Source organism: Manacus vitellinus, unplaced genomic scaffold (assembly GCF_001715985.3).
Source record: "Manacus vitellinus isolate BGI_N305 unplaced genomic scaffold, ASM171598v3 scaffold_2_pilon, whole genome shotgun sequence".
NCBI lineage: Eukaryota > Metazoa > Chordata > Aves > Passeriformes > Pipridae > Manacus > Manacus vitellinus.
This window is the reverse complement of record NW_021940208.1, coordinates 16,319,259-16,345,429: the sequence shown is the minus strand read 5'-3', so window position 1 is coordinate 16,345,429 and position 26,171 is coordinate 16,319,259. Positions and strand designations below refer to the sequence as shown.

General features: G+C 43.3%; 2 protein-coding genes and 1 non-coding gene across 3 annotated transcripts; all 3 read right to left on the bottom strand.

Moving 5' to 3' along the window:
- Positions 1–212: 212 nt before the first annotated feature.
- RASL11A (RAS like family 11 member A) lies at positions 213–1,990 on the bottom strand. Its single transcript, XM_029960904.1, has 2 exons — positions 1,838–1,990; positions 213–1,637 (listed from the first exon to the last, which is right to left on the bottom strand). The coding sequence occupies exons 1-2, from the start codon at positions 1,988–1,990 to the stop codon at positions 1,185–1,187; spliced, it is 606 nt and encodes a 201-aa protein (XP_029816764.1). The 3' UTR covers positions 213–1,184.
- A 7,193-nt stretch (positions 1,991–9,183) lies between these two features.
- Positions 9,184–14,038, bottom strand: RPL21 (ribosomal protein L21). The gene is made up of 6 exons (XM_018071306.2): positions 13,946–14,038; positions 12,516–12,594; positions 11,913–11,974; positions 10,740–10,852; positions 9,933–10,083; positions 9,184–9,320 (listed from the first exon to the last, which is right to left on the bottom strand). The coding sequence occupies exons 2-6, from the start codon at positions 12,580–12,582 to the stop codon at positions 9,231–9,233; spliced, it is 483 nt and encodes a 160-aa protein (XP_017926795.1). The 5' UTR covers positions 12,583–12,594; positions 13,946–14,038; the 3' UTR covers positions 9,184–9,230.
- LOC112841044 lies at positions 10,549–10,680 on the bottom strand. The gene has a single exon (XR_003212688.1). It is a non-coding gene; the product is annotated as a small nucleolar RNA SNORA27 (small nucleolar RNA).
- Positions 14,039–26,171: the final 12,133 nt, after the last annotated feature.

Genomic DNA, 26,171 nt, shown 5'->3' with positions numbered 1-26,171 from the left:
GTGGCCCAGAAAGCTTCAAGTCTCAGGGGGCAGAAACAACAGAGAATGCCCCCTCACTGCAAGGCACAGCAGCTACTTGCCTTTCCATATGAAAGGAAATGGTCTTTGGACCTAATCTATGAGATTTTAAAAAATAAAGTCTTACTTGTGTTGTGTTCAAGTGGGGACAGCAGTTTGCCCTGTACAGATTAATCCACTTCCACACTTTCGACTCAGCATGGAACAGCTTTATTTTTTACATAGATATTTCAAAGGCATACTTGAAAAGCAAAACCCACATTCCATGCTCAGACATCCAGCAAACAGTTAATAAACCCCATTCTGGTATGGTTTACAGTTTATGTGAAATAAGAGTAAAAAGTCTGACCTGTTTCCAATAGCTACAAAATTACCCTGGGGAAGATAAAGATGTGATTCCTTTTAAATGTAGCTATTTTCTGTTCAGGGAACCTACGCATCAGACCTTCCTATCACACATTTCCAGAGAAAGCAACAGTCATCCCACACACTCCTCTGCTGCGGATTGCTCAGCACTTTGTTCCACGGTAATCTGTAGGAGAAACTCAAGCCTCCTGTCAAGTGCTTGAGGCTTAAAAGATTAATTCTGTGGAACAGATCGCTAAAGCACATCAGAAATTGGAACTCACTCCTAACAGCTTATCAGCATTGAGGCTATTACAGGTGCAAGCAAAACAGCAGTTTTGAGAGAGGAAATCAGTCCTGTTATAATCAGCATTCTTACAGACAGTTTCATATCTTCATGTTGAATAGAGCTTTTTTTTTCTTCTCCTAAAAAGTTTTCCACCAAAGCTTTCCAAGCACTTTAAAAAGGCAGGTGACTTACAACATTATCACTCCCATTTTACAAACAGGAAACCAAGGCCTCAAAAAAAAAATCATTTGAGTAGCATAATACAGCAAATCCCAGCCCAAAACAGAAAGGGAATCAAAACCTCCAGGCAAAAACTCCCATTCTCCAACTACTTCTATTTAGTTGCTACGTAGCCTTTTTTTTTTTTTTTGGTAAAATTAACCCAACCAGTCAAATGAAAAAATGGCAAGGAAATTGCAAGCCTCGACACACTTACTTCTATACTGCTGGCATTAGTAAAAAAATAAAGATTTTTATTAACTAGTTTACAAAAATAAAGTCTATTGAGTCACACAGGATCTCACTGGGAGGTTTATTTGACTTTGGAAGATAAAGCCTGTTTGAAACGTCTCTTTAGATCTTGCATGTTGGGAGATTTGGGCCGAGGGATGATGGACGACCGCCTCCTGTCCATGCTGCTGGTATGCTGTAGTTTGCTGACCTCCTTGCAAAGATACTGGAAGACATCACAGACGCCTTGGGAGTCATCACTCGTGGAGATTTCCAAGAACAGGCTGCCTAGTTCGTTTGCCAGCTGTAGTCCCTCTTTCGCCTGTACTTGCCTGGCATGGAGGAGGTCTGCTTTGTTCCCCACAATAATGATGGGAGTCCTGGCATCTGGGTGGACCTTCCGTATGTGCTGGTAGAGCGGCTGGACTGACTGGTAGCTGCTGTAGTCTGTGATGGAGTAGACCAGGAGGAAGCCCTCTGCCCACTTCACACACCTGGACAGGGAGTCCAGCACTTGCACACAGTCCTCCTGCATCTGCAATATAACAGAACACAGATTCGGCATTGGGTGGTGAAGTATAAAGCCTATATCATAGACAGCATCGTCAAGCAGGTCCAAAGGGAAGCCTGAGCTCTGCCTCAGGAGACTACGTCTGGGCATGTATGAAATTTGGGCTCAAAAGCTGAGCCTTTGGGTGGCAGAGAAGAACCGATCGACCCAAAGCATCTTCGTACCTGGATGCACCCCGGCGTGTCTTGGATTTGTACGGCAACGTGGTCCCCCTCCAGATGGATCAGCCGGGAGTAGAGGTTGCCTGGGGAGCAGAGAGCCGTGAGCCGAGGCCGCGGCCCCCCGCCGCGCCCGCCCCGCCCGCCCCCCGCGCTCATCCTGTGTTTGCGGCCTCTAGTCCCCGATGAAGCGCTTCGTCAGGAACTCGCCACGCATCTGCCGCTGAAACACAGAGCGGCGCCGCCCGTTAAGGAGGGACGGACGAGTGTAAAGATGGACAGAGGGAAGCGGCCGGGCAGCCCCCGCCCCCCGCACTCACCGCCTCTTGCACCGACCCCCCCACCGCGGGGGCCGCCCCCAGCACAACGCAGCCGGACTTTGGGCGCGGGCGGCCCCGGGGGGCACTCGGCGATGGGCGACCAGCCCAGAAGGGGCTGGCGACATGCCTCGGCAGGGCATGGGAGAGCGCCTGACTCCTCTGCGGGAGCTCGGACCGTCTCCCTTCGGCCTCAGCGGCAGCGCCGGCCGCCGCGGGGGCCCACGGCGCCTTTTAAAGGTTCCGGCGGCCAGCACCGCACCGCTCTCGCGGCACCGCCTCCCGGGAACAGCGCAGCCCCCGAGCTGCCCCCGCCAGCGCCCCACTCTCCCCACGTGCCCCTCAGTGGCACCCCCCGCTGCCCACCCTGGTTCTACCCCTGCCCCTTCCTCCCCGCCACCCTCCCTGTTCCCAAGGCGTGGGGTGGCCGCGGTGAGCGCAGGCACCAGTGGGCTGGGGGAGAGCCCGGGCAGCCCCTGCAACCTGTGGCCCAAGTCTGGGGCAGGCACTGCAGCACCCTGCTGTGCACCGCCCCGGCCCGAGGCAGGCGGACAGATGCCAGCAGAAGCCTCACTAGGTCTGGGATGTGCACTTCCACACCCCAAACCAGCCCCAACCACTGCAACAGGCTCCAGCTTTATGTATCACCCTTGCTACAGCAAAGGATTCGAGTCTGAAAAAAAGGAAATGATTTATTCTTATACCTCAGACTATTTTGTTTTCTGCAGGAAATGATTTATTCTTATACCTCAGACTATTTTGTTTTCTGCACCCGGACACATTCCTCCATTCCGTCTTGAAATCCCAGCTTGTGGATCAAGCAACCTTTGAAACCCTTGAAACCTAAGTGTTCTTCATTGGGCCCTTTGGATTTTTGAAGTGGAAGAATTTCAGAGAAGAAAGGTTCTCCACTGCAGGCTGCCCTTAAATGAGCCTCAAACCTGCAAGCAGCTGTGGGGATGTTTCAGTCTCTGCAAACCGTTTCCCAGGCTTCAGCAAAGCTGCTTCTGCTGTGCGCTGCTTTGTAAGCATGTAAGTGCTTACAAGATAACCCATTCAAAGGCTGCTTTCATTTTTATCAAGGAGATAGCATATGCCAGCAGGATACAACACAAAAGAGGCCAGTGGTTGGTACCCAAAAGGAGTGATCTCACAATATTGAAGGATGGAGTTACTGTGGGACCTGCTGGGCCCTGGCTGTGGGGTTGATGCCCAAGGGCAGCCCACGTGGCCCTGGATGCCCACACACAGGCAACTGAGCTGAATCTTGGCAGAAGTGGGGCTGTGCACTGGTGCTGCACTAGGTCACCTTCCCCCCACTTTCAATACAGTTCTCAGAAGATGCATGCAATGACAAGTCGTTTTTCCACACTTTCCTTGTCTCCCCCCTCCATCTTTCTCTCCGCATCCTTGCAAGAGCCTCAGTACCTGACCTCCTGTGCACTTCTTCGGACATCCTCAGTCCCAGTGCCTCCAGTGACAAGAAAACTCAGAACGAGGGCACCAAATAACGCTGCCAGCGTTTCTCTCTGGCCTACCAGAGAGAATGTTCCTGAGAAAGTGAACTCTTGGCACTGTGGGGACAGGGATGATGAGGAATTGCTACCTGCTTCCCATGGGCGCAGAGTTCATGCAGGAAGCTAAGGCACAGCTCAAGCTCTGTGCCCTGCAGCAGCCAGAGGACCAAATACCCCCCTGCCAGTGCTCTGCTTTGTTTAAAGATTCGCCCCTGGTGCCCCAGAAATGTTGTACCAGTGACAGTTCCACACTGCTCTTTGTTGAAGGGTTACACACACTCCACAGTAGCTAAAACCATGCTAATTAACATCAGTTAACGTAGGATCTGAAGAAAAGCAGGGCGGAAGAAGGGCTATTGATTATCTGTGTCACTCTAGAGCCTAAGAACCCCTATGGTAACATCAAGGGCCCTTTTAACCTCAAAAACCCATTGCCTCTAAAGTTTCTACTTCACCCCCCTTCATGCCAGAGACCTCTTTTCTTTCTAAAAATACATTTTTCATGTATCACTAAAAGCTTCTGATTTCCAGATGTTCCTGCTACTGTCTTCTGCTCCTATTGTCATAGGATCCTTTGTCTTTGGCCTCACTCACAGTGCCTCCACCAGCTATTTCTATACATTTCTTTACGAAAGAGCTCTCAAGAGTATGCCTCTTAGAGAATGCTACTGAAACAAGTCCATTCCAGGCAGATAGTTCCCAGGCATTGAGCTGTAAAGCAGTAGCATTAAGCAACCACCATTCCCAAAACTCTAGGAGCTGCCCCTTTCTGGGCAGCTGCAGAACTCATGCTGACTTACCTGCTCCTGAGAGCATCCCCAAAGGGCAAATGGTGATGGTCAAGCAGAGAGAGAACAGTGTACAAGGGAGGACACTCTGCGAAGGAATTAGATGTCCAGGGTGTGACAGATTATCTTTCCATCAACACCCACCCAGGTGCAACAGGAGCAGCTCAGTAAATCGAAGCAGTTGAGGCTCAGATTAGCTGTCTCCATTCTGCAGACTAAGCATCCCTGGGATGTGTGAGCCTCAAAGCTATTCCAAGGAGCCTGTCCTTTCTCAGCTCTGCAAGCCCCACCTGGAAGTACCAGGCTGTACTTTCAGCCATCCTATGCAGATGGCCCATGCCACTATCCTAATGGTCTATCACTTATCCCCTTTCCCACAGCAACACTGCGCAGTGCCAGGTATGCCATACTTCTGCCTGACCCACCTCCCTATTCCAAGTTCTGGTAACGTTCAACTTTGGGGGGAGAGAGTAGGTGGTTTACTCCTGTGACTGCAGCAGGGAGGACATTTGAGAACCTCTGGAGCTCCTTTTTCTCCTAAGAAACCAAATATACAGTTTTCCTGGGAGTCTTTGCTAATGTGGAGTCAACTAGAAACTCTGGGCTTAGTATTAGCAGGACCATGTAAGATCACTAGCAAAAGGCACAACACTTCCATGTGCAGAAGCACTGGTGAGAACTTCTGCTGTGAGCTGCCATGGCTTCAACACACTTCTCTGAACCAAGAGGAGCACGAGGCCATGTTCAAGACTGCAGCTATTCCTTACATTCCCCAATTCCTGCTGATCAATGGCTAACCAGTTTAGAGTGGGCATGGACAAAAAGGTGATTGAGGGCCCAGGGGCTATCACCCAAAGCCTCTTCTTCCAAACAGTAGAAAATGGAATCAGTAACCTCAGCCAGTTTTTTATATTTCTGAGTTCCTGAGCTGTATGGGTGGTGGTGGTGGGAGCAATGTTCCTATCCAGTGGCTTGAGCAAGGATGGTTATGACTGTGTAAATAACCATCAACTATAACTTGATTCTTACATAGACCATGGTAGTACATCCACTGAGGCAGATGCATGGACACAAAAAGCTCATTATCCGTGACTTCCATACCACCACCCTCAGCATTGAAGGAACAGCTGGTACCTTCTTCCCATGTGAGGACAAGTGTTTGCAGCAATAGGAAGCCACTGCCCTGTGGAAAACACTACCTGCACCTGAGTCACGAGGTCCTACCCAATGATGGGCCCAGTTTAACCATGTCTTTTTCACCACACAGCCTGAACTACAGGAACCCATGGTGCCTTGCAGCCTCTGCAAGGACAGGATGAACCTGACCTGCCTATGCTGGGATAGGGAAAGCCACTTTCTCTGGCAGGTGTGTGGACAGCTCTTGGTATCCCCTAGATGTAATCCCCTGCTGACACCCCAGCACAGCATCTGGGTCTGGGATGCCAGCCATATTTTTGATCACGAGGACCATGAATATGCTGAGCCCAGGATTGCACTGAGAAGGACAAAGGGGAGAACATCAAGACTGTTTACTCCATCCAATACATACAATGGGAAGATTATAAAAGCATGAATTGCTTACATGTCCTCCTGGCAGCTGCTCACCTGCCTCTCCCCAGGAATAGGGCTGGAGGTATCTACAAATCCCTTGCCCTGCTCAGGTCTGCACCCTTCACCTGCTCCCTCCTGGGGTCCTCAGCCCACAGCCCCGTTGCACAGACACAGTTCCTCCTCCTCCCCAGTCCTTTCTGCTCTTTCACTGACCTTCCCAGCCCAACACTGCCTACACACTCCTCAGCAAACCTCAGATCCTGGTGTTGCCACACCGCTAAAAAGGACAAAGCTGGCAGCTCAGAAAGCAGCTTCCTTGCTGCTTCTCTAGGAGACAACAGGAGATTTTGGCATGGCTCTTGGCAGGAAACCAGCTGCAAAGGTTTGAGGCAGTTAAGGAGGAGGTAAAGGGCAGACAGCTCAGCCCCCATCTCCCAATTAGGCTCCCTGGAACAGACACAAAGCACTACGCTGAAGTGTAATGGCTTGCTGAACTCCCAAAGCAATACTCTTTCCATATATTGCATAGGGACAGCCTGTCCACCAGCTCTGGGATAATGAAGTCTCTGTGTTAGAAGGGAACTGGAAGACACTGTGAACCTGATAAAAAGGATTCTATAATTCTGCTAGTTCAAGGCGTCCCCAGTTATATGAAAAGCCTATAGCTTAGAATTGTGGAGAACTGTTGTGAAATGTGCAAAGTACCGTGGAATGAGAATTCAGCTGTCACAGCATGGAGAGGAAACACCTAGCCTGTAGCTGGCACACTCACTGCAAGCTTTTGCTTACTAGGCACAGCCTTAGAACATGACCACAGAGAACCGGTTACAGCTTATGGTTCTAGTGTGTAAAACCCCTTCCAGAGCAAGTAGGAACTTGTGACTCCAAACCCTGTAAAGAAACATGCTTCATGCTTCAGCTCATGACTAAAGATGTCCTGACAGGCAGTTCTTCAATACCTTTTCCCAGTTCACAGATCTCCCTCTTTCATCAGGACTGTGCAAAAACAGGGCAGCTGAACACATGGTACCAGCAGGTACCGATACCTGTAAGTGTCTGGGCTGTGCTTCTGCAAACCTCAGATGACCACGAAAACCACCACCACTGCTCCACTGAGTGCAACTAACAGGTAATGTCTGTAAACCCAAGACAGGTTACACCTTGGTAATTTGTCCCATTTCCAAACACTAAAAAACCCAAAAAAACCTACTCTCTTCCTGTACAAAACCAGCTTCATTTTTGGTCACTTCTGGGAATCCTGAGCATGGAAAGCATTCCCTCCTTCTCTTCCCAGCCCACATGTAGATTTCAAACACGTGTTTATGACCAACTACTGTTGGCATAGTGACCTTAAAAACACAGACACTAAATAGAGAACTGTTGCAATGCACAGCGCCTCTGGGACCAGGGCTTTTAAACAAGACCACTGTAATACTATCCAGTCTCATTATTCCAAATAGCTGAAAATAAATTCAAAAGTTTAGAACTACGCACCACTTATGATGTTAATCATTTCATCATACTGCTACAGCTAATCCACTGCGATTTTGAAAAACGAGTACAAGCCAAACACAGAACCAAAATAGCTTAGACATGCATGAATGAGAAGCAAATTTAAAATACCATCACCAAAGTTTGTACCCAATAAAGCCTCCCACTTAATTCCTACAGACACAAAGCCTAGTGGAAAATGATGCTTATCTTGCTTGAGGCAAATACCAATTTTAAATGCCTGTGGAAACCGACAAGCCAAAGAAGCTGATGAAGGTTTTAATACATATTTAGCTACTCCAAGAAAAGCCCATAAAAGCTAAGTGCATAAGCTGCAACAGAGGGCTTCTGGAGATGGTGATGCACTCCACGTCCAATACATATGGCATCAAAATACAGCACTAGTGTCATGTATCAGTCTGCTAGTGGGTAAGCTTTGCTCCACCTTCTTTAACTCACTCCTAAAGTCATTCCATCTACAGAGCCTGCTCCAACTTCAAACAGCACCTGCTCACTGGAACCTGGAAGCTCCAGCACCTAAAGCCTGTCACCCTTAAGCACCAGGCCAAGCCTGACTATGAATTCAAGGTCTGAAACCTACATTTCACAAGAATGGGAACACCCACAATTGAGTGTGTTAGGTAAAAAACAAACCTCATCATTTCTCCACTTCTTATGCCCAAACTCACCAGCTGCCCTGCAATTCACTGTTCAATAACTTTCAACAGTCCATACCTACAAATGGAATGAGGTCACCTGCTTCTCTAGTATTTTACTCTTTACACAGACATTATTTTTACATCACTTACTCAAAGCAGCTAAGCACTGCTCAACATCACACTTAAAGGTGAAATACTATTTATCTGCATTTACAACACAATTAGGCTTGAATTTATGCATTTTCAAGGCTAACCAAGCAAGTTACCTTCAGCAGTCTCTAGCAAGCTTCACTCCCTGTTTCAAACAAAGCTGACAAAACCAGCACTTAGTAAATAAGTCAGCTGAAGGTGACTTCCATTCAAGAAATGTGCAGGTAGCACTGGGCTTTTGTGAGGTATCAATAAATCTAGAATGAGAGGAATGCATTAGAGCATCCAACAGGCATGCAATAAACATACAAAATGCAAGTGTTTAGCTATGCTAGCCAATTACAATGTTAAATATCAAAATATAAAGGCTGGCAGGTTTGGAATTAAAGCCTTGTTTCTAAGTGACCACTATTTTATAGGAATGCTTATTGGCACAGGGACGTTCTAAACATCCTTCTTTTACAAGTTACAATGATGAAAAAACCAAATCCACCAAAACCTGCCCATGGGCATTTCTCCAAAGGTTGTTTTCAAAAATGGCTTCCACAATTCCTTGGTATTTGTGAGGCCCCTTAGCCAAAAGCTTAACTTTCAAGTGACTCTGGACAGTTCTTGGTACATGTTCTGAAGTCTGCTGGTGAAATATTCCATGTCCTCTCATATTACCTCATGATCATTACTAAGCACTAGCAGATTTCAGTGTTCCCACGATGTATAGTCTATATAAATGACTAAACTCATCAGCAAAAGCTGCAAATGATTTAAATGACTAAGCATCATGGTAATGCAAGTTAAATAAATAAACTTCAATAAAAGAGAAGGTTTCTAAAGCATCTGTTCAAACACAAAAAACCCCTAAGTGAATCAGCCACAATCACATACACTTGTCCAAAACCAGATCTTTAATTTATTTTTTTATACATGCATCATGCCATGAATTCATAGGGAATTGGCTCCAGCAGTTCTGGATCCTTGCCATTAGTTCTCACAAAGTGTGCTTCTCTTGGTGGAGCAGGCTGTAAACAGAAAAATAAAAAAGAAAACTCATGGCACTAAAGCTCAAAAGCAAACTTACAGAAAATACATTCTGACAACCATTTAACACCTTATTATATAAACATTACAGAAATTTTACCATTCCTAGTCTCTAAAATTTGATTCAAGGAGTAGCATTAAGAAAATTATCTGCTAGAAAGTGTGCTTGACTCTCACTGCTGAATTAAAAAACCTACACTTTACTCTCACCAAGTCACCAACCCAATGACCGTGGAGTTATGTACCCTGTGGTTCCAGAAGCAACAGCTGCTACCTCCTCTCTGAAGTCTGGTTATTAATTCTTTCCTTAAAGGGTTACAACAAAACCTGTTGCAACTAAAAATTCAACTAAGCCAAAGACACTACTACTGATCCTAGAAATCATCCAGAGCTGCTGCTGCAGATCAGCAACAGAACATGAAGCATCAGCCCCTTTGTTCACAGCCAAGACTACAATTTTCATCCTGGCAAGTGCAGTTCTGTTGCGGCACCAAACGTATCACACAGCTCCGATCCAGATGCACTGTGTGCTGCCACTCTACTCAAACATTTAACCTCCCTCAGAAGGACTGTGAACCCAACAGACACACTACCTGACGTTTCAGTTGAACCCAAATGCCTTTTTCTTTTGCTTCCTTTTTCTTCCTTTCATTTTCCTTCACACGCTGCAGAAAGCTGTCTCTGCTCTTGGAATGTTTAATGTGCTCAATACGCACATTAATTCTCTTGGCGAGAATCTTGCCCCTAAAAAAGGGAATCACTTTTCAATTTAGTGCACTTGAAAAACAGGTCCCTTTAAACCTAGAATTACAGCCCTTACATGAGTAACTTCATAAGCTCAATTACAGATAATTTTTCTTTAAAGGGCAATACCTCAAAACACACAACTGCAGATCCACATCAGATATAATGAAAAGCCTATTAGTATATAACAATGTGTTGACCATTTCAAATTAAAATAGTGGAGAATACATAATTTTAGCCTTGTAGCATACAAACAAATAATTTTATCACCAATATACTCCAGTCCAGTTCCTGCAACGCAATACCAACTTTTCTTTTTCTGACTAAACTGTACAAAATCCAGCTGAATCTGGCTGGATACAGCTACAAACTAATATTTGAAAAGGGCTTCAGTACCAACATGAAGGTTTGGCTGAAAAAAACCCATTAGGTAATGTCACTTAAAATGCCACTCAGAAAAATAAAAACTGTTTCCTCTGACAGGATCCAAGTCAAATGAGCATCATTTGCTTGGGTTTTAAAAGGAAATTCACTTTACCCACCTTGAATGACCAATCAAGACAATAACTGTCTAACTGGTAAAGTGAAAGGAGGGTGCAATTACAGAACAACCTTCTCAAATGCGAAGTTTCAATACACAGAATTTGATTACTTACTTAACCTGCTTGTTAACAATAATGCCCACAGCGTGCTGAGTAACATTATATACCCTTCCAGTCTTCCCATGGTAACACTTGTGGGGCATGCCTTTTTGAACAGTACCCATACCCTGTTAAGAAGTAAAATTAGAAAGGAAAAAAGAAAATGGAAAAAAAAAGGAAAAAAAGTAGTATTAAGGATTTTTCTTTCAGAAGTAATTTAAAATATGTTTCAAATTATTTGAGATTTATTTAAAAATACTCCTATTTTATCCATATGTTAGAATTTATAACCATGCATTTTCTATCTGAAGACTACTAAATTTTGCTATGTCAATTCTGGTTGCTTTCAGTGTCGGTGAAATGACTGATCACTTTGCTTTCAGCAAAGGCAAGCAATCACAAGAGACATTCATCATCAAGCTCCAGTGCATCAAGAAATGTCAGTTCTGAAGAGCGCATTCTCCAACAGCCAAACAACAAACAAGCAAATTATACACCATCTTCTGTGTGACTGATACAAGAACAAAGCATTTCAAACAAAACCAAAGGATTCAACAAAGTAGGAGTCCTTGGTGAAATGTTTTCAGATTCACTACAACCTAATTTTGAAAACACAGTTGACTTTAAAAAACAAATTCTAAAAAATATCAAGTGATAGAAACACCACTTCACTTTTCCCCCTGTATTAATATATACGATGTATCCTTACATTTATTTCTTCGTTTCTACTTTTAATATGGCTTTGCAATTACCACCCCTGTACATATTTATTTTAAGAGAGGTAACTATGAGCTTCCCCACCATAAATCACACCTCTTCGGAAGAGCAGGCTCAAGTTGCAAAACACAATATCTACTGAAGGGACAGCTGAGGTTCCTACAAAAGTAGTGCCAAAAGGCACCACACAGCAACTCGAGCATTAGATATGGCATCTCTGACTCACGTTTTTCAGCTGAACACAGCATCAGCCAAATTATACATAAAAACCCCATGTAAACCAGCCTGTGATACTGAAGCATTACTACTGGATCAGTAGCACTGTCATTCCAGTATTGCTCCGAAAGTGAGCAGGGGGTACTTGTGTTGACACACATGATCCAAGTAACAAAAAAAGACACCTCAAGAAACTGGAGACTGAATAGTACTACACTGTTTTAGCTTTTAACCACGAAGCACTGCAGAAAGTACCTTGATATCAACTATATCACCCTTCTTGTAGATCCGCATATAGGTGGCCAGAGGGACAACTCCTGTTAAGAGATACAAATTTGGATACTTATAAAGCCAAGAGTTTCACATTCACACATAAAAAAGGATGGGGGACAGAAATCATGTATTTGATTTTCCTAAATACCCCAAAGATCAAACTTTTTAAAGCAGTAATTATGTTTTTACACATTTCCAATTTTTAAAAAATCCAACTCAAGAAAAATAACTTTTAATTGTGTTCCTAGTGCCAAAGTTGAAAAGGCATTAAGTTATTTACTACTTTATTATAAATGCAAATGTTATCACTGCTTATTGCTCAGACACAAAAAGCTGTGTCTAAATAACTGTTGAAATATTTTCTTCACCTTCAAATTAATTTTCGGGCACGGACAGAATCAGCATTGTTACTACTGACAAGCAGTCAGAGTACCAATGTATTTGCAGTAAGAACTGAGGGTTTATCTGCATACTGTTCTACAATTTTTAGCCCAAGTTGTCAGAAATCCTTTAGCACAAGACACTGCTTCGCAAATGCTCCCCAGAGTAACCTGATGCAGTGTTCTTACTGCAAAGTATACTCACCATGCTTGCGAAACGGCCTTGAGAACATGTAACGTGTCCCCCTCCTCTTTCCCTTTGTGTTCGTCATTTTGGCCGATTACTGTAAAAGTTAAGGAAAATTATTCAGAACTACTAGTTCACTCCCTAAAATTTGACAGTACTTTCAAGTATTTCAGAAAAATAGAGTCTTTAAGCCTACTCAGAATGACACTGCTTCCAAATGGCTGTGTCAATCCAAGTAATGTTATTCATTTAAGACATCACCAGCAATCAGTTACCACAGGGTAACTCAGGTTAGAATTGATGCTAGCAAGTCACCCAGTTCAAGCTCCTGCTTAAAGCAAGGTATACTATGAGATCTCAAGGCTACTCGGGGCCTTGTCCATCAAGTCTTGAAACCCTTAAAGGATCATAGAGTATTCTGGGTTGGAAGGAACCAACCAGTCCAAATCCTGGCCCTGTACTGGATGACTCAAGAGTCACATCATGTGCTTGAGAGTATTGTCCAAACACTTCTTGAACTCTTGTCAGGCTTGGTGCTGTGAGCACTTCGCGGGAGAGTCTGTTCCACTGCCCAACCACTCTCCAGGTGAAGAACCTTTTCCTGATATCCAACCTAAACGTCCCCTAGCACAGCTTCATGCCATTTCCTTGCGTCCTGTCACTGGTCACCACAGAGATCAGTATCTGCCCCTCCAGTAAACTTCAATGAAGCTTCCCAAGTGACCTCAGCCGCTCCTCCTATGGCTTTCCCTCTAGACCCTACTGCACAGCCTCCCTGGGCAGCCTGTCTGGAGGCCTGGATGTTCTCACGATGAACATTTTTCCCCTTATATCCACTCCGAGCTTCTCATTCTGACTTCAGCCGGTTGTCTCATGCTCCTGCCACGTGCCCCTGCCAAAAACACCTTCCTACTCAGAATATTCTGTGAAATCCGTGAAACCTCTGCCCCCGGTCGGCTACTCCCCGCTCCCTCAACCTCTCTTTACGAGGTACTCAAAAGGCACGATCTCCACTACCACATTTACCGGCCAGTATTAAATCTGACACCAAGCGCACACGCCGTTCCTGCCGCCTTTTTTGTCCCGATCTCCCCGCCGGAGGCCCGCGCCATGTCCGGCCCCGCGCCACGTGCTGCCGCTCCGGTGGGGCCCACTACACGCTCCTGCCACCCACGGCCGGTCCTCGGCGGCCCTTCCCCCTGATCCCTCAGCAGCCGCCTGCCCGGCCCACCCGCCCTGCACTCCAGCCCGCCGGCCTGCTCGCGTTCCTCCCGCGCCCTAACAAGTGCCGTGCCACCCCCAGCGGAGCCAGCGGCCCCCGCACGCCCCTGCCGGCAGCGCGATTCCCCTGGCCCGCGCGATCCTCCGGCTACATTCACCCCCCCGGATCCCCGTCCCTGTGTCCCCGCCGTGTCCCCCTGGAGCGGCGAAGCGGCCCCAAGGCTCACCTTGCGTGCGCACAAAATGGCGCCCGGCTCCAAAAGAAGGGGGCGGGGCGCCGCGCCCGCCCTTAACAGCGGGGCCCTCACGGGGCTGCCCTCGCCGCGCCTGATGGGAAGCGCCGGGAGGCGCCGTCCGCCCGCCGGGGCGGAATGGCTGGGGGAGATGCGGCGGGCCCTGGGAGGTTAAGTCCCCAAAACCAAGTCGCGGGGCCGCCCCAAGTAGGAGTGTGGACTCTTGGGCAAAAGCGGGGACAGCCGCTGGGCGTTTCATGGCTGTGCGTGTGTTTTCATGGCTACGGGCAGACACTGATGCCCAGGAAGTTCCGCCTGAACGTGAGGAAGAACTTCTTAGCTGTGCGTGTGACTGTGCCCTGGAACAGATTGCCCAGAGAGGTTGCGGAGTCTCCCTCACTGGAGGTATCCAAGAACCGTCTGGATGCAATCCTGTGCCATGTGCTCTAGGATGACCCTGCTAGAGCAGGAAAATTGGACCAGATGACCCACTGTGGTCCTTTCCAACCTGACCCATCCTGTGATCCTGCGATTCTGTGACGCGGGGCTGGCTAGTGGGAGTGGCAGGGAAGTGGGAAAACGAGCCAGGTGTCTATCAGGGATCTCGAAGAGTGAGTCCTGCGGTGAGCAGCCAGATCGCCTTTCATAAGGAATTAAGTTTGGAAATGTAAAACATAAGCAGCCAGCAAGTTGTTTCACGACATTAAAGTAGCACACCGACATTTAAATACGCGGTAGTGTGAGCCTGCTGCCGCGGTTGAGTGCCAGTCACGGCTGCCTGACCGAAGATCCCAGATTCCCGGGCAGGGAAATGGGGTGGGAGAAGCAAGCCAACAGCAGAGGTGAAGAGGCAGTGCAGATCTGGGGTTTCTTATTATTGTAATGGATTTGCTCCTTATTATGATGCCATAATCTCCAATTTGTGTGGCAGATGTTCCCACCAGATAAATAACACGGGAATTCTCCATAAAAGAGCCTTTATAGGGCCACAGGTGCCTGAAAAAGAAGTGGATGGTGAGCAGTTCCCAGAGCTGGCAGAGTGACTCATTGTGTTTGTGCATCCTCAGTATCTGAGCAGACAGGAATCACCACGGGAAGCTGATTGCTCTGAGACAAGAGAGGGCCTCCTTCCCCCGAGCCAAACAAGCAGGGATGGTTCAAAACTTGTCTCAGCAAGGAGTTGCCCTACTGCAGAAATTTTTGTTTTGAATGAACAAAGCACATATTTAATCTAGGGGAGGGATGATTACTTAAAGCAGCATATAAAAACATACTTGATCCTCTGACTAACTTCACAGTTGTACTAATGATGTCTTGCAAAACTCAAGCCCTTTCCATTATCACTTTAAAGCTAGTTTAATATTTATGGACCGAAGGAGTGGATATGGAGGATTAGATACACTATCAGGTTCTGCTTGCAGAGCTACCTGGCAGGGCATGTTCTGACAGACAGGCCCTGTCTCCACACGAAATCTTTTGAAGCAAAGTGTTATATTTAGAAAAACATGTCTGTACTCCAGCTCTGCACCATGAAAAATCTAGAATTTAAAGCACCTGATATCTATGCAGAGCAAAACTATTTAATTTACTATGCATTCAGCCTAGGTACTATGAAACTTTTCCAAGCATGATGATCGTTATAAACCTGAACAGCTCTTAGATAAGGAAGTGTATTGGCAACAGATAGGTTTCAGGGAGGATATCAAGCAAAGTAAAGACAGGAAGGCCAATTGTAAAAGGCACTATTGGATAAAGGAAGCTAGGCATTTGCAATGAGCGGAATGCCTTACTCTTACCAGTGATTTACATAGTAGGCAAATCTCCACATCAACCTGGAAGGAATGGAGAAGCAATGCCACATCTTGAAACTCATGTCCACATATGGAAGATGTATGGAAACATATACAGAAAGTGTAGTTCATAAGGGAACAGTAACTGTGAACTTTATTGCACTCTGCTTTATTTGAGGCCAAGTAAGACATTCAGGATGTGCTACATATTTTTTTCCTGAATAAATTGCATGACAGGTTGATTGAAAATTTCAGTAATGTTTTTATTCATAAATTTACCTTGATTGGCACATTCTCAGGATTCTTCTTTAGCTGCACATTTTAAAGAAACCATCATGTTTCACAGTTTGCCTCCATTGAATCACTGCCTAGGCATGCTGTCTGGGTCTGATGCAAAAGTCCAGCAGTCCATCCTATCTACCAACATTTGATACGTGGTTTCCCAAAACTGTGACCTGATGAGCAGTTAAAGACTGCAGAGCTATTGTATGTTGCTCACAAAAGGATTTCTTAATAATGGCTGTCTCCAGCAGATAAAGCTGCACTGGTTGTGGGGTGAGTTCTGGTCTGCAAACCAGAGCTAGCAGCCAGGCAGATGTGGGGGAGACCTGCACCTCTACATTTCAGACTGCAAGTGCCCCTTTTACTGCCCTGCCTCATCCTCTCAAAAACCCAGCCTAAACTACTCTTCCCTGATCAAACTGCAGTTGTAGGATCCAGATTCCAATTTTTTCTAAGCTATAGAGCAAGCACCACATCAGGTTGTGCTTCAGAAACACCAGGTGCTCAAGACTGGGGTAAACACGAGTAGCAACGCCCAGCTTAACGCAATGATCCAAAACACCATGAATGTCCCAGCCTGGTGCTCCACCCATTATTGTACTCTGAAAATCTTACTGCACCGTGGTAGAGTTTCCCTCCCACTCTCCCTGACTTGGAGGTAGAGCAAGACAGGGAAAACAGCTTCAAGGGGAGCCAGTTGCTGGGGAAAGGAGCTTGAAAGGGAGAACTCATTAGAAGTCAGAGGAGTGGGGACTAGATTAACATAATTTTGTTTTTCAGAATGGAAAATATCATGCCAAAAAACAACCATTTTCAGTCTCCAAGTCAGGATTCTGGTATTTTCTCTAGGAGCTCTATTTTGTTTCTGCCTGGATAACAGCTCTCTCTAAAGAATAAATGTGCTATGATGATTCTGCATGTGGGGTTGTCAGGAATCCTTCACTGAAATTTTAATGCACAGTGGGATCTGGCTCGCTCCTACGCTCAGAGGACCGAGTGATACACACAGAGATCTCAAGTGTGACATTCAATTTGTGTTGGGTTATTCAGCAGAGGTATGGAAGGAATTTAAATTAATGAGAGTTTGTAAAGGGCTTTGAGGTGAAAAATGAAAAATATTCCCTTTCAGTAGGGTGTAGGTCTCCTGTGTCTCACATAATGCATTTAGTACATGAAAAGGAAAAAAAGATAGCTGATTAGGACTGGAGCAAAATTTTAACAGAAATAACTGAGAATAGGTATTAAATAAAGAGGACTGAAATCTCCAGCTCCTCTTGTGATAATGCTGCAAAATCAAGAATCTAAATTAAAAATCAAGAGTGTGAAGTTACCCTATGCACAGAAACACAGTGTCTACACTGCGCTTTTGATCAAAAAGCTACTGACCAAAGTAATCTGTGTCACCTCTTCAGTTGACCCTGTTATTCCATTGTTCACTCTTTCCAGAATGATCGTGTTATATGGCTTCTCAGAGTCACAGTCCTGTCCCTTTCATGGTCTCTTCAGCTCCCCAATGATTCTAACTCTAACAACATTTGTAGTTCTGTAGTCAGTTCATCTCTTCATCCACAAAACCCATTCTGTAAATACAAGCCTGAGCCTAGTTTCATGGGAGTTAAAATCAATAAAATTTGTGTCTAAGCAACCAATTGCCTTCCAAAAATGACAGTACAGACAAACTTCTTCAAAGGGCTGACTCTGGAATCACACCGGTGCCAGTACAGGTGGCTGTACTAAGCGCATTGCCAGTGAGGCACATCATGGAGAAAGGAATGGAAAATAGCCTTTGAGAGAAATAAAAAGGCAAAAACTGTATAGACCAAGAATTGTGATGAGGCCCAGTATGTCACACATTGGTGAAAGTTTTTATTACACTAATGTTATTCAGACATTAACTGCCAATTCAAATTGTTACTAGATGCAGGTAGTTTGACACTAGAGGCAAACAACTGGCCTTTTTTCCATCTTTATCTAGACTGCCACATAAAATCTGAAATGCTGAACAAGTTCTGTGATTCAGCTGCTTATTTGGTTAACATGGCATTCTACTTTCTATATGTACATCAGTGAATACTGCAGTACTGCCCATTCAGGAAGCTGTTGTGTAACTGTGACCAGCTTCTCATGGGTACCAAATAGTATAAGCCATTTATCAAACTTCAGATATATCAGACTTCATTTCAAAAGCAATTAATGTCCCTTTCCTCCCTTGCTAACAGAGTGCCTTTTCAGTCAACTGGTTTCATTAATGCAGTGTTTTCTAAAACTTCTTGCATTGCTGCCTTTTTGTCTCTGAGTAACCTCTCCTGAGTCCAAACCATCTAGCCAGGAACAATCAGCTCCTCATATTGTCACTGTCAGCTTCACTGTACATTTACTTGTTTTGACTAAAGGTGATCAGCCACTGTTAGGCTGACGCAACTGGTAATTACAGGTAATTCTGCTCCTTTGTCATGGAGGAACTGAGCTGCTGCCAGCAGTAAATCTGCATAATGTGGGGATTTTTGCGGGGATTTTCTTTTGATAATGTATTGAATATAAGTATAGAATTAATATTAAAATATATTTTTAAAAATCTGATCTTCCGCAATCCAGCCTTGAGCCCTTTGCTAGACCTCTGGGGAGCTATTAACTACAGTTTAAGAAATAACTGGCTTAATGATTAGGATGCTATTTTCTCTTCATTTGTTTATGTCTGATCTTATGTGTACTTCTAGCTGGAAGAACAGCAATGCTTGCCCTTTTTCTGTAATGATTTACACAGAATAATACCTCCTTTACACCCTCATTTTACTAAGTAACCCACACTCTTGAAGCCTCCACACACATAGCAGGCTTTGTGCATTTGCTCCCATTCCCACACACCTCTCTTGATTTTCAGTGATCCAATTTGTACACAACAGTCCCAGTTAACTTTCTTATTGTGCACTGATTACTTCTGAGATGCTTTCTGTTGTTACTGAAGATGATCACAATCCATGAAACATGAAGCTCCTGGGGTTGATTTTTTTTTTTTTCTGGCTGTAAATGTTTCAGTGCTTTCCTTAACCTGCTGGCCTGGAACTAGGAGACAATTTTTTAGACCAACACCTGTGCAAAGTCAGGCCCCTCAGTGATTTCAGTGGCACAAAGTCAGTTATTAGATACTGATGATTTTTGTCAGGCAAAACTTTCAGTGTCTTCAAAGAGTTTTTGTCTATAAGTAATAAACAGGACAGAATTGGCCTTTAATCATTTTAAAATAGATAGGCTAAAGCAAAACAAATACACTCCAGGAAAAACTGCAAACTGGCGAGTGCCAGACTTAGTTGACCTTTTCCTTATCTGATTTCTAGTGTGAGTATATTTTTTTTCTCTATAAAGTATGATTTTGACAGAAGCTTAACCTATGCCAATGCATTTTTCAAGACAAGCTTAACTTTGGAGGGCAAAGCGGTTCAGCTTTAAGTAGATCTGAATATGAGCTTTACTGCTGAAATGTAATGCCTGATGTAAAGCATCATAGATAAGAACAGGTTATCAAAATGGCACACTGGGTTTGAACTGGTGAAATCTCATTGAAACTATATTACAAAACAAATTTTTGGTGCTATCTCTTTGGTGATTTTGCAGGTGATAACTGCAACTGTTGGGAGCAGTCAAGTCAATGGAGAGCAGGGCTGCTATTGAGAGGGACTGAGACAGTCTAGAGAAATGGAGTGACAGGAGTTTTGAAGTTCAGGACGGGCAAACACAAAGTCCTGCACTTAGGTTGGAATAACTCCATGCAACAGGACAGGCTGAGGGCTGGCTGTATGGAAAGGGGCTTTGCTGAAAAGGGCCTGAGGATCATGGTGGACTGAAAGTAGTATGCCCTTCTGCAAAGGCAGCTACAGCCAGGACTGTGTTAGCAAGAGGTCAATCAGCAGGGAAAAGGGATTCTTCCTCTTTATTTAGCACTTGTGAGACCACATATGGAACATGCATCCTGTTCTGGGCTCCTCAGGGCACAAAAGACATGGACGTTCTGGAGCAAGCCTGGTGGAGGAGCCACCAAGATAAGATTTGTGTTGGGATGAAAGGACAGGGACATATGAAAAGAAGCTGAAAGAGCTGGGTTTGCTCGTGTGGCAGAGGAGAAGGAAATCTTGTATCTTTCTGCTGCTCTCTCATACAGAGAAGATGGAGACAGACACCTCTCAGGGTGCACAGTAGAAAGACAAGAGCCAATGCACGGAAGTTATAACATGGGAAATTTCTGACTCAAGATAATAAAAACATAATATAAAGATAGTCAAAAAACTGAAACAGGTTGCTGAGACAGAAGATGGAATTTTCATCCTTGGAGCTGTTTAAAACTCAACATGGTCCAGAACAACGTGATTTAGCTGGATCTGCTTTGTTGGACTAAAGACCTCCATAGATGGCAGAGATTTTTTCGAGTCTATGATGCTTCCAACTTCTCAACATCAGGTGCTGTAATTTAAAAAGGCAGCATGTCTGATGGATGCAATAGCATAAAGCAAAAATGTGGGTGGAATTATTCTCTATTCTATAAATACTCTTTGGCATTGTATTAGCATATTGGCATCTGAGATAGCCATTTGTGTTTCTCATTGATTGTTCTGATCACAGCCATTAACATAATTGTTTTTAATTGCTTATAAAGGGGTAAAGAGCCTTGCTGGAAGGGCTATATAAAATATTGCTAGTTTTATTTCAGGTAAAGGAATGTTTTCTAAATAGCGTTAGCTGAATTCCAGTAAGCACAAATTTAAATTTATCTCTCAACTATGCCAGATTAAATTTGTTTTTCTGTATGAATACACAAAGACGAAGTAGAATGTTTACAATTTTAGGAGTGCTACAAAATGCTCTTTTTAATAATGCATGAAGTAATCAGAGTTATTGCAAACTCATTGTAACAATCTTTCAGTAAACATTATTGTCTTGACTCTAGTTCTACATATCTTCTGGATGCTAAAAGAAAATCCCAGCCTGCCTTCATAGCATCTTCTTGAAAGGAAAGGAAGAATCACATACAGAAACTATAGGAGTTAAAAACACACTTTTATCTGCATTAAAGCACTTCACATGTGGTTATAACTCCAATTATATATTTTTTTCCTTGTTGCTTTAGCAGTGTTTGAATCTGTGATCAGAAAATGTCAGCCTTCACTGAGTGATTTGCTTTTTGCAGGCCAGCCACCTTTCCAAAGTGGGAAATGGTCTGTAGCTCCTGCAGTCTTACACATACCACTACCTTAAATGATGAACCTGAGACAGACCCCTTGACATCACAGATGCTTTAAAATAGTTGTATTTTTTTAAAAGTACATGTGCCTTTATTTTCACCCAGTTTTGAACATTTTCAGTCCTGCCATCACATTTTCCAGCTTTCTACCTTATTGAGCCACAAACTTGTTATAATAAGCAAAAGGTGAATTTCTCACGTAATCCTCATCACCTGAAACCAGGAACTGTGGTTGCAAGGGAACTATCAAATATCACAAGGCTTGCGATAAAATAATGCGAGTTGGCTATGCTCTGACAACCCCTGTCAGTGAGACAACAATAGCTGCTCTGAACAAACACTACATCCAGAAAAGAACAAATTAACAGTCGGTCAAGGAGAAGTGAAACAGAGAATTGGCAAAGGAAAAACTCGACCAAGCTGTGACCAATCAAGGATAAACTAGACCAACTTTCCTGCCTATGTAATAGGAATAATAGCATATATATACAGAGCAGGGTTGTTGTTAAGGATCAATAAATTAATATTTGTGAAATGCTGTGGAGTACTACCTGGAATATGCAAAATAGCAATGTCTGCTAATCAGAGTATGTGCTGCTCCAAGGCAACCACAGCTTATCCGAGGGAGAGAGGCAGGTGAAGGGATAAAACAGGGAAAAAAATCCCACAGGCAAATGGCAAGAAGTGCTGCAGGGAGAGAGAAGGAAAGGAAATTGCAGGGGAAGTGGAAGGAGGAAATGAGGCCATACAGGATAAGGAGGTGATGCCTGGATTACTGCAGTGTAAAGACACAGGGCACAAACCCATATGAAATTGAGCTTTATTAGTTCTGCTGCTCATCCTATAACCTGTGGTTTGTTGTTGGATTTGGGTTTTTAATTGGTGGGGTTTTTTCCCTTTGGTTTTGTGGGTTGGTTTTTTTTGGTTTTGGTTGGTTGGTTTGGGGTTTTTTTGGGGGGGTTGGGTTTTCGGTGTGTTTTTTTTGTTTTGTTTTGTTCTGTTTTGTTTTTAGAAAAAAAATAAGTGTAACCAGAGAAAAACAAGTATAACCAGATGGGAGTATTTAACTGACCATCTGCAAGTATGTAGGACAACTGTGGGTTCTCCAGGGTCTAAATCTTGCAAGAGAAGAAATCAAAATCATTCTACTTCTGTATTGCTGACAAAGAGAACATTGTTTGAGAACTGATTGCAATGTGGACTTGAACAATAGTTTTAGATCAGCGGAAGCACAGAATATTGCTGTTTCAATTAAAACAAAAGTAATTATCCACCCATTAGTGTCGTGAAAAACACAGGCTGTTAACAGTAGATGCTCTCTAGCAATTTTATTATCTCCACAAAGCTGTTTCTGGTATTTTTTCTACCTCTTATTGATATTTTTTTCTACTGCATAACTATCTGCATGCTGGTTTACATATTCCTCCTCAGCTTCCTTTATATCTTGGTACTGTAGAGAACTGATTAGTGGGGGAGACTGTAACGATACAAACTCTTCACCTGGAGGCTGCCTGTTATCAGAGTGTGCGTCAGTGTTGTTATTACATGCCAGCTAATCTGGCTTTTGGAAAACTGCTGTGCAGATCACAAAAATATGATCTTGCTGACTGCAGTGGGAAGCGTTGCTTGGTATTCTAGCAGAGAACACAGAGACTGAAGAAGTGTCTTGCACTTCTCACTTCTAATGGATTTTCTGAGTTAACGTTAGAGCACTGTCACTGACTTCTGAAGTTTTCACAATGAGGAGAAACTAGAGTTACTGAAACAGTGGATTCTCTAGCGCCCGTGTCAAGAATCAAAGCCATTAATTTTTAAAGAACAGTTTCTATTATTGAAAGCATTTCATTACAGTATTAAAAAGCCCTCTTTGTACATATACTTGTGGCCCTATTTATCCAAAAGATTCTGATCAGAACAATGTGAAAAATCACACAGATACTGTTTTCAAGCCTAGCCCATGTCCTTTTATAACAAGATCACTGAGACGTAGCTATATACACTTCTCTTGCAGAATACAATGACATCTTTCAAAAGAGTTACCATTTTATAAATGGACTATTTTTCTACGAATTGTAACTTTATTTTTGGTTAGAATTCCACATTCTACTAGGAGTCTAAAGACTCAAACAGTGATAACAGTTTAGAAATTTACTGTTATTTTCACCACAACTAAATTTTTGTACTTTACAGTCTATTGGACATGTCTCTTAACTGATGTACATTTTACATTTATAGAAATTTTTATTTAGTTTAGTCACATATTTTGTCTTTTAACTTCTCAGATGCCGAGATTGTTATACAATCTGTATAATATTACACATATTATAATATTATATAATATTATACAACCTGTAGAATAACAGGTTAATTGTGTGCCAGCTATACATATATGGCCAGATGCCCAGTATCAGCTGAGCTGTGAAAATGAAAGCATCAAAATATCTCCATGTATGAACTCTGCAAGAAACAAATACTACCCTCTGCTTAAAAAAAACAAAACCCAACCAAACTAAAACCACCAAAACCACCAACCAACAAAAACCCAACACCCCTACTGAGGAAAGCTTTGGTTTTCCAATATGAATGTAAGGGGAAAATCATCATGAGCAAATTTTACCCTGTCAGAGAACTATCACCTAATTTATTTTGTTTACAGATTTAGTCTAATAGTGACTATTTCTCACACCTCTTTGTAAAATATTATGAAATTTACTGATGAAAAGTGCTAAGGAATAGAACAATATTTATCTATTGTACCATTATATATTATAATTTGGGTAGTTTCCTGTGATAATAATTTATTAATGTCTTCCTTATGATTACAACTAAGACTGAATTTCTACTTTTGAACCTATGAATAAAATGCATAACTACTTGCTCAGATCCTCGTATATCCAGTTAGTCTACCATCATCCCTGTTATGGCTCCCAGAGAGCATGTACAACTGTTATGAAAATAGTTGCATTTTCTGAAAATGTACCCTCAAAGTAATTACAAATATAATTTATTAATACAGATGTTTCACTGTCTGTCGGTCAGCACAAGATGAGTTGATAACATGATTTTCCAAATATATTTCCTGTTTGTCTCTTCTGTTCCCCTGAAGGATCCAATTTTACTCACATAATGTGTCAAGGCTCTCATTCTGTATAATTTGATGAAGCGTCAGGTTTTCTTGGAATTATGAAGTACAAGTTGGAGAAAATGTCTTTTATGTCTTACTCTCTACTACCTCATAGCATAAATCTTGAAACACCTGTTGCCCGCAAAATAAAGTGTATTTCCATAGCAAGGCTGATTAATCTGTCATGAGAATGGTGGATAACCTTCACTGGGATATGTGTCAATAAAAATACCAGTGGTGAATTCAGATGGCTTTCTTGTAAGGACCAAGCCGCCTTCCCTCCGCCCCCACTATTATGTCTGGATCCAAATTGAAGAGGTTCCAGAACAAGTAGAGGTATATAGTATCATAGAACCATGTAGATTGGAAAAGACTCTTAAAGTCAAGTCCAATCATTTACCCAGCATTGCCAAGTCCACCACTAAAACATGTCCATAACTGCTATATACACAAAGCAACCTGCTCTGACCTCAGATCTGACTGTGCTAGGAGGAGAAGGTTGGACTGGAGACCTCCAGAGGTTCCATCCCAACTGAATTATCCTGTGATCTTATTGTACTATGATCTTGCAGTCATACTGTATATTAGTCCAACATCAGGTGTGGTGTGTCTGCGTTCAGACAATGCAGCAACAGTCCAGCCAGCTAGTGGTTTGATTGGTTAGCAGAGGAGTATATAGACTCATGGGACTTATTCTGTTGTCAAGAAACATTAATGAAAACCTGACATGCCCCAGAGTCAGCAAAACCATCTACAGTCGCAGATATATGACAGAGGCACAAATATACCTGTACCATGCCTACTCTTCAACTTCTAAAGCCAGCCTACCCATGCACCCTAGTGTAAGCTGGGTGCTTGCCAAACCACAAGATTATGAAACAAGGAGAGGCACAGGACGAGCAACAGCAGTTTACACTTGTTATATTTTCTCTTTGCTCCTCTGTATCTATTGGTGCCTCTGTACATTTGGAATGTAAGTTCTTTAGAAGATAGAGTGAGGTTTTCTCTCAGTGTCTTACACAGTGACTCAGGAGGCGAAGCACTCTGGCCTGTGACTCGTGTTTCTAGGTGTTATGGTAGTACAAATACTGTGTAATAACAACTACGTGCTCTGAGAGATTTCGAGGGTAGGAAATCATTCCTATCTGCTCAAGTAATGTACCTCTGTAAGAAGAATTCTTTAACTGAAGCCCTTAGGAGATACTAGATGTGCCGTTTCTCTTGACAGCCTATTCCAACCATTAATGTCTCCCACTGTTAAAAAAAGTCTGTAATTTATAATTAAAATCTGTTTTATTTCAATTTATATATATTTTTCTTGGTATGCCTCTCACTGTTCAAGATTAAAGATCCCTGTAGCTGCCTTCCAGTCTTCTTTTTGATAAGCCAAGCAGATTGCGCTCTTTAAGTCTCTCCATGAAAAGAATTTTCTCCAGCCTCAAATAATTTCTCTGCTTTCTTTTGACAAGTACACCAGAGACTAGCACAGTATTACCACAAAAATCTGTTCAATGCCATACGTAAAAGGAAAATAATTTCTCTTTCTACTTCCTACATCTCTGTTTTTTTTAGGCAAAGATTCCATTATTTGCTTATACCATAGCATTAGACTGGAAATTTTCATTGCCGCTCTCCACAACACATCCTCTCATCTCAGCAGATGTGACCCGCTTACTGTATTTTTAAGTAACTCTGCTTATGTCTATATTAAAATACACTGTATCTGAATGGGATGAATTTACCAAGCAATACAAATCTTATGATAACCCCAGCCTGAATTTATTTAGCCCA

What these genes read in the sequence shown, in the direction of transcription:
- RASL11A (XM_029960904.1), bottom strand. Translation starts at nt 1,990, where the DNA reads ATGAGCGCGGGGGGCGGGCGGGGCGGGCGCGGCGGGGGGCCGCGGCCT. An exon ending in ACACGCCGGGGTGCATCCAG is followed by an intron (nt 1,638 to 1,837) that starts GTACGAAGATGC and finishes GTTATATTGCAG; the next exon opens with ATGCAGGAGGACTGTGTGCA.
- RPL21 (XM_018071306.2), bottom strand. Translation starts at nt 12,582, where the DNA reads ATGACGAACACAAAGGGAAAGAGGAGGGGGACACGTTACATGTTCTCA. An exon ending in AAGGCCGTTTCGCAAGCATG is followed by an intron (nt 11,975 to 12,515) that starts GTGAGTATACTT and finishes ATCTCTTAACAG; the next exon opens with GAGTTGTCCCTCTGGCCACC. An exon ending in GTGATATAGTTGATATCAAG is followed by an intron (nt 10,853 to 11,912) that starts GTACTTTCTGCA and finishes ACTTCTTAACAG; the next exon opens with GGTATGGGTACTGTTCAAAA.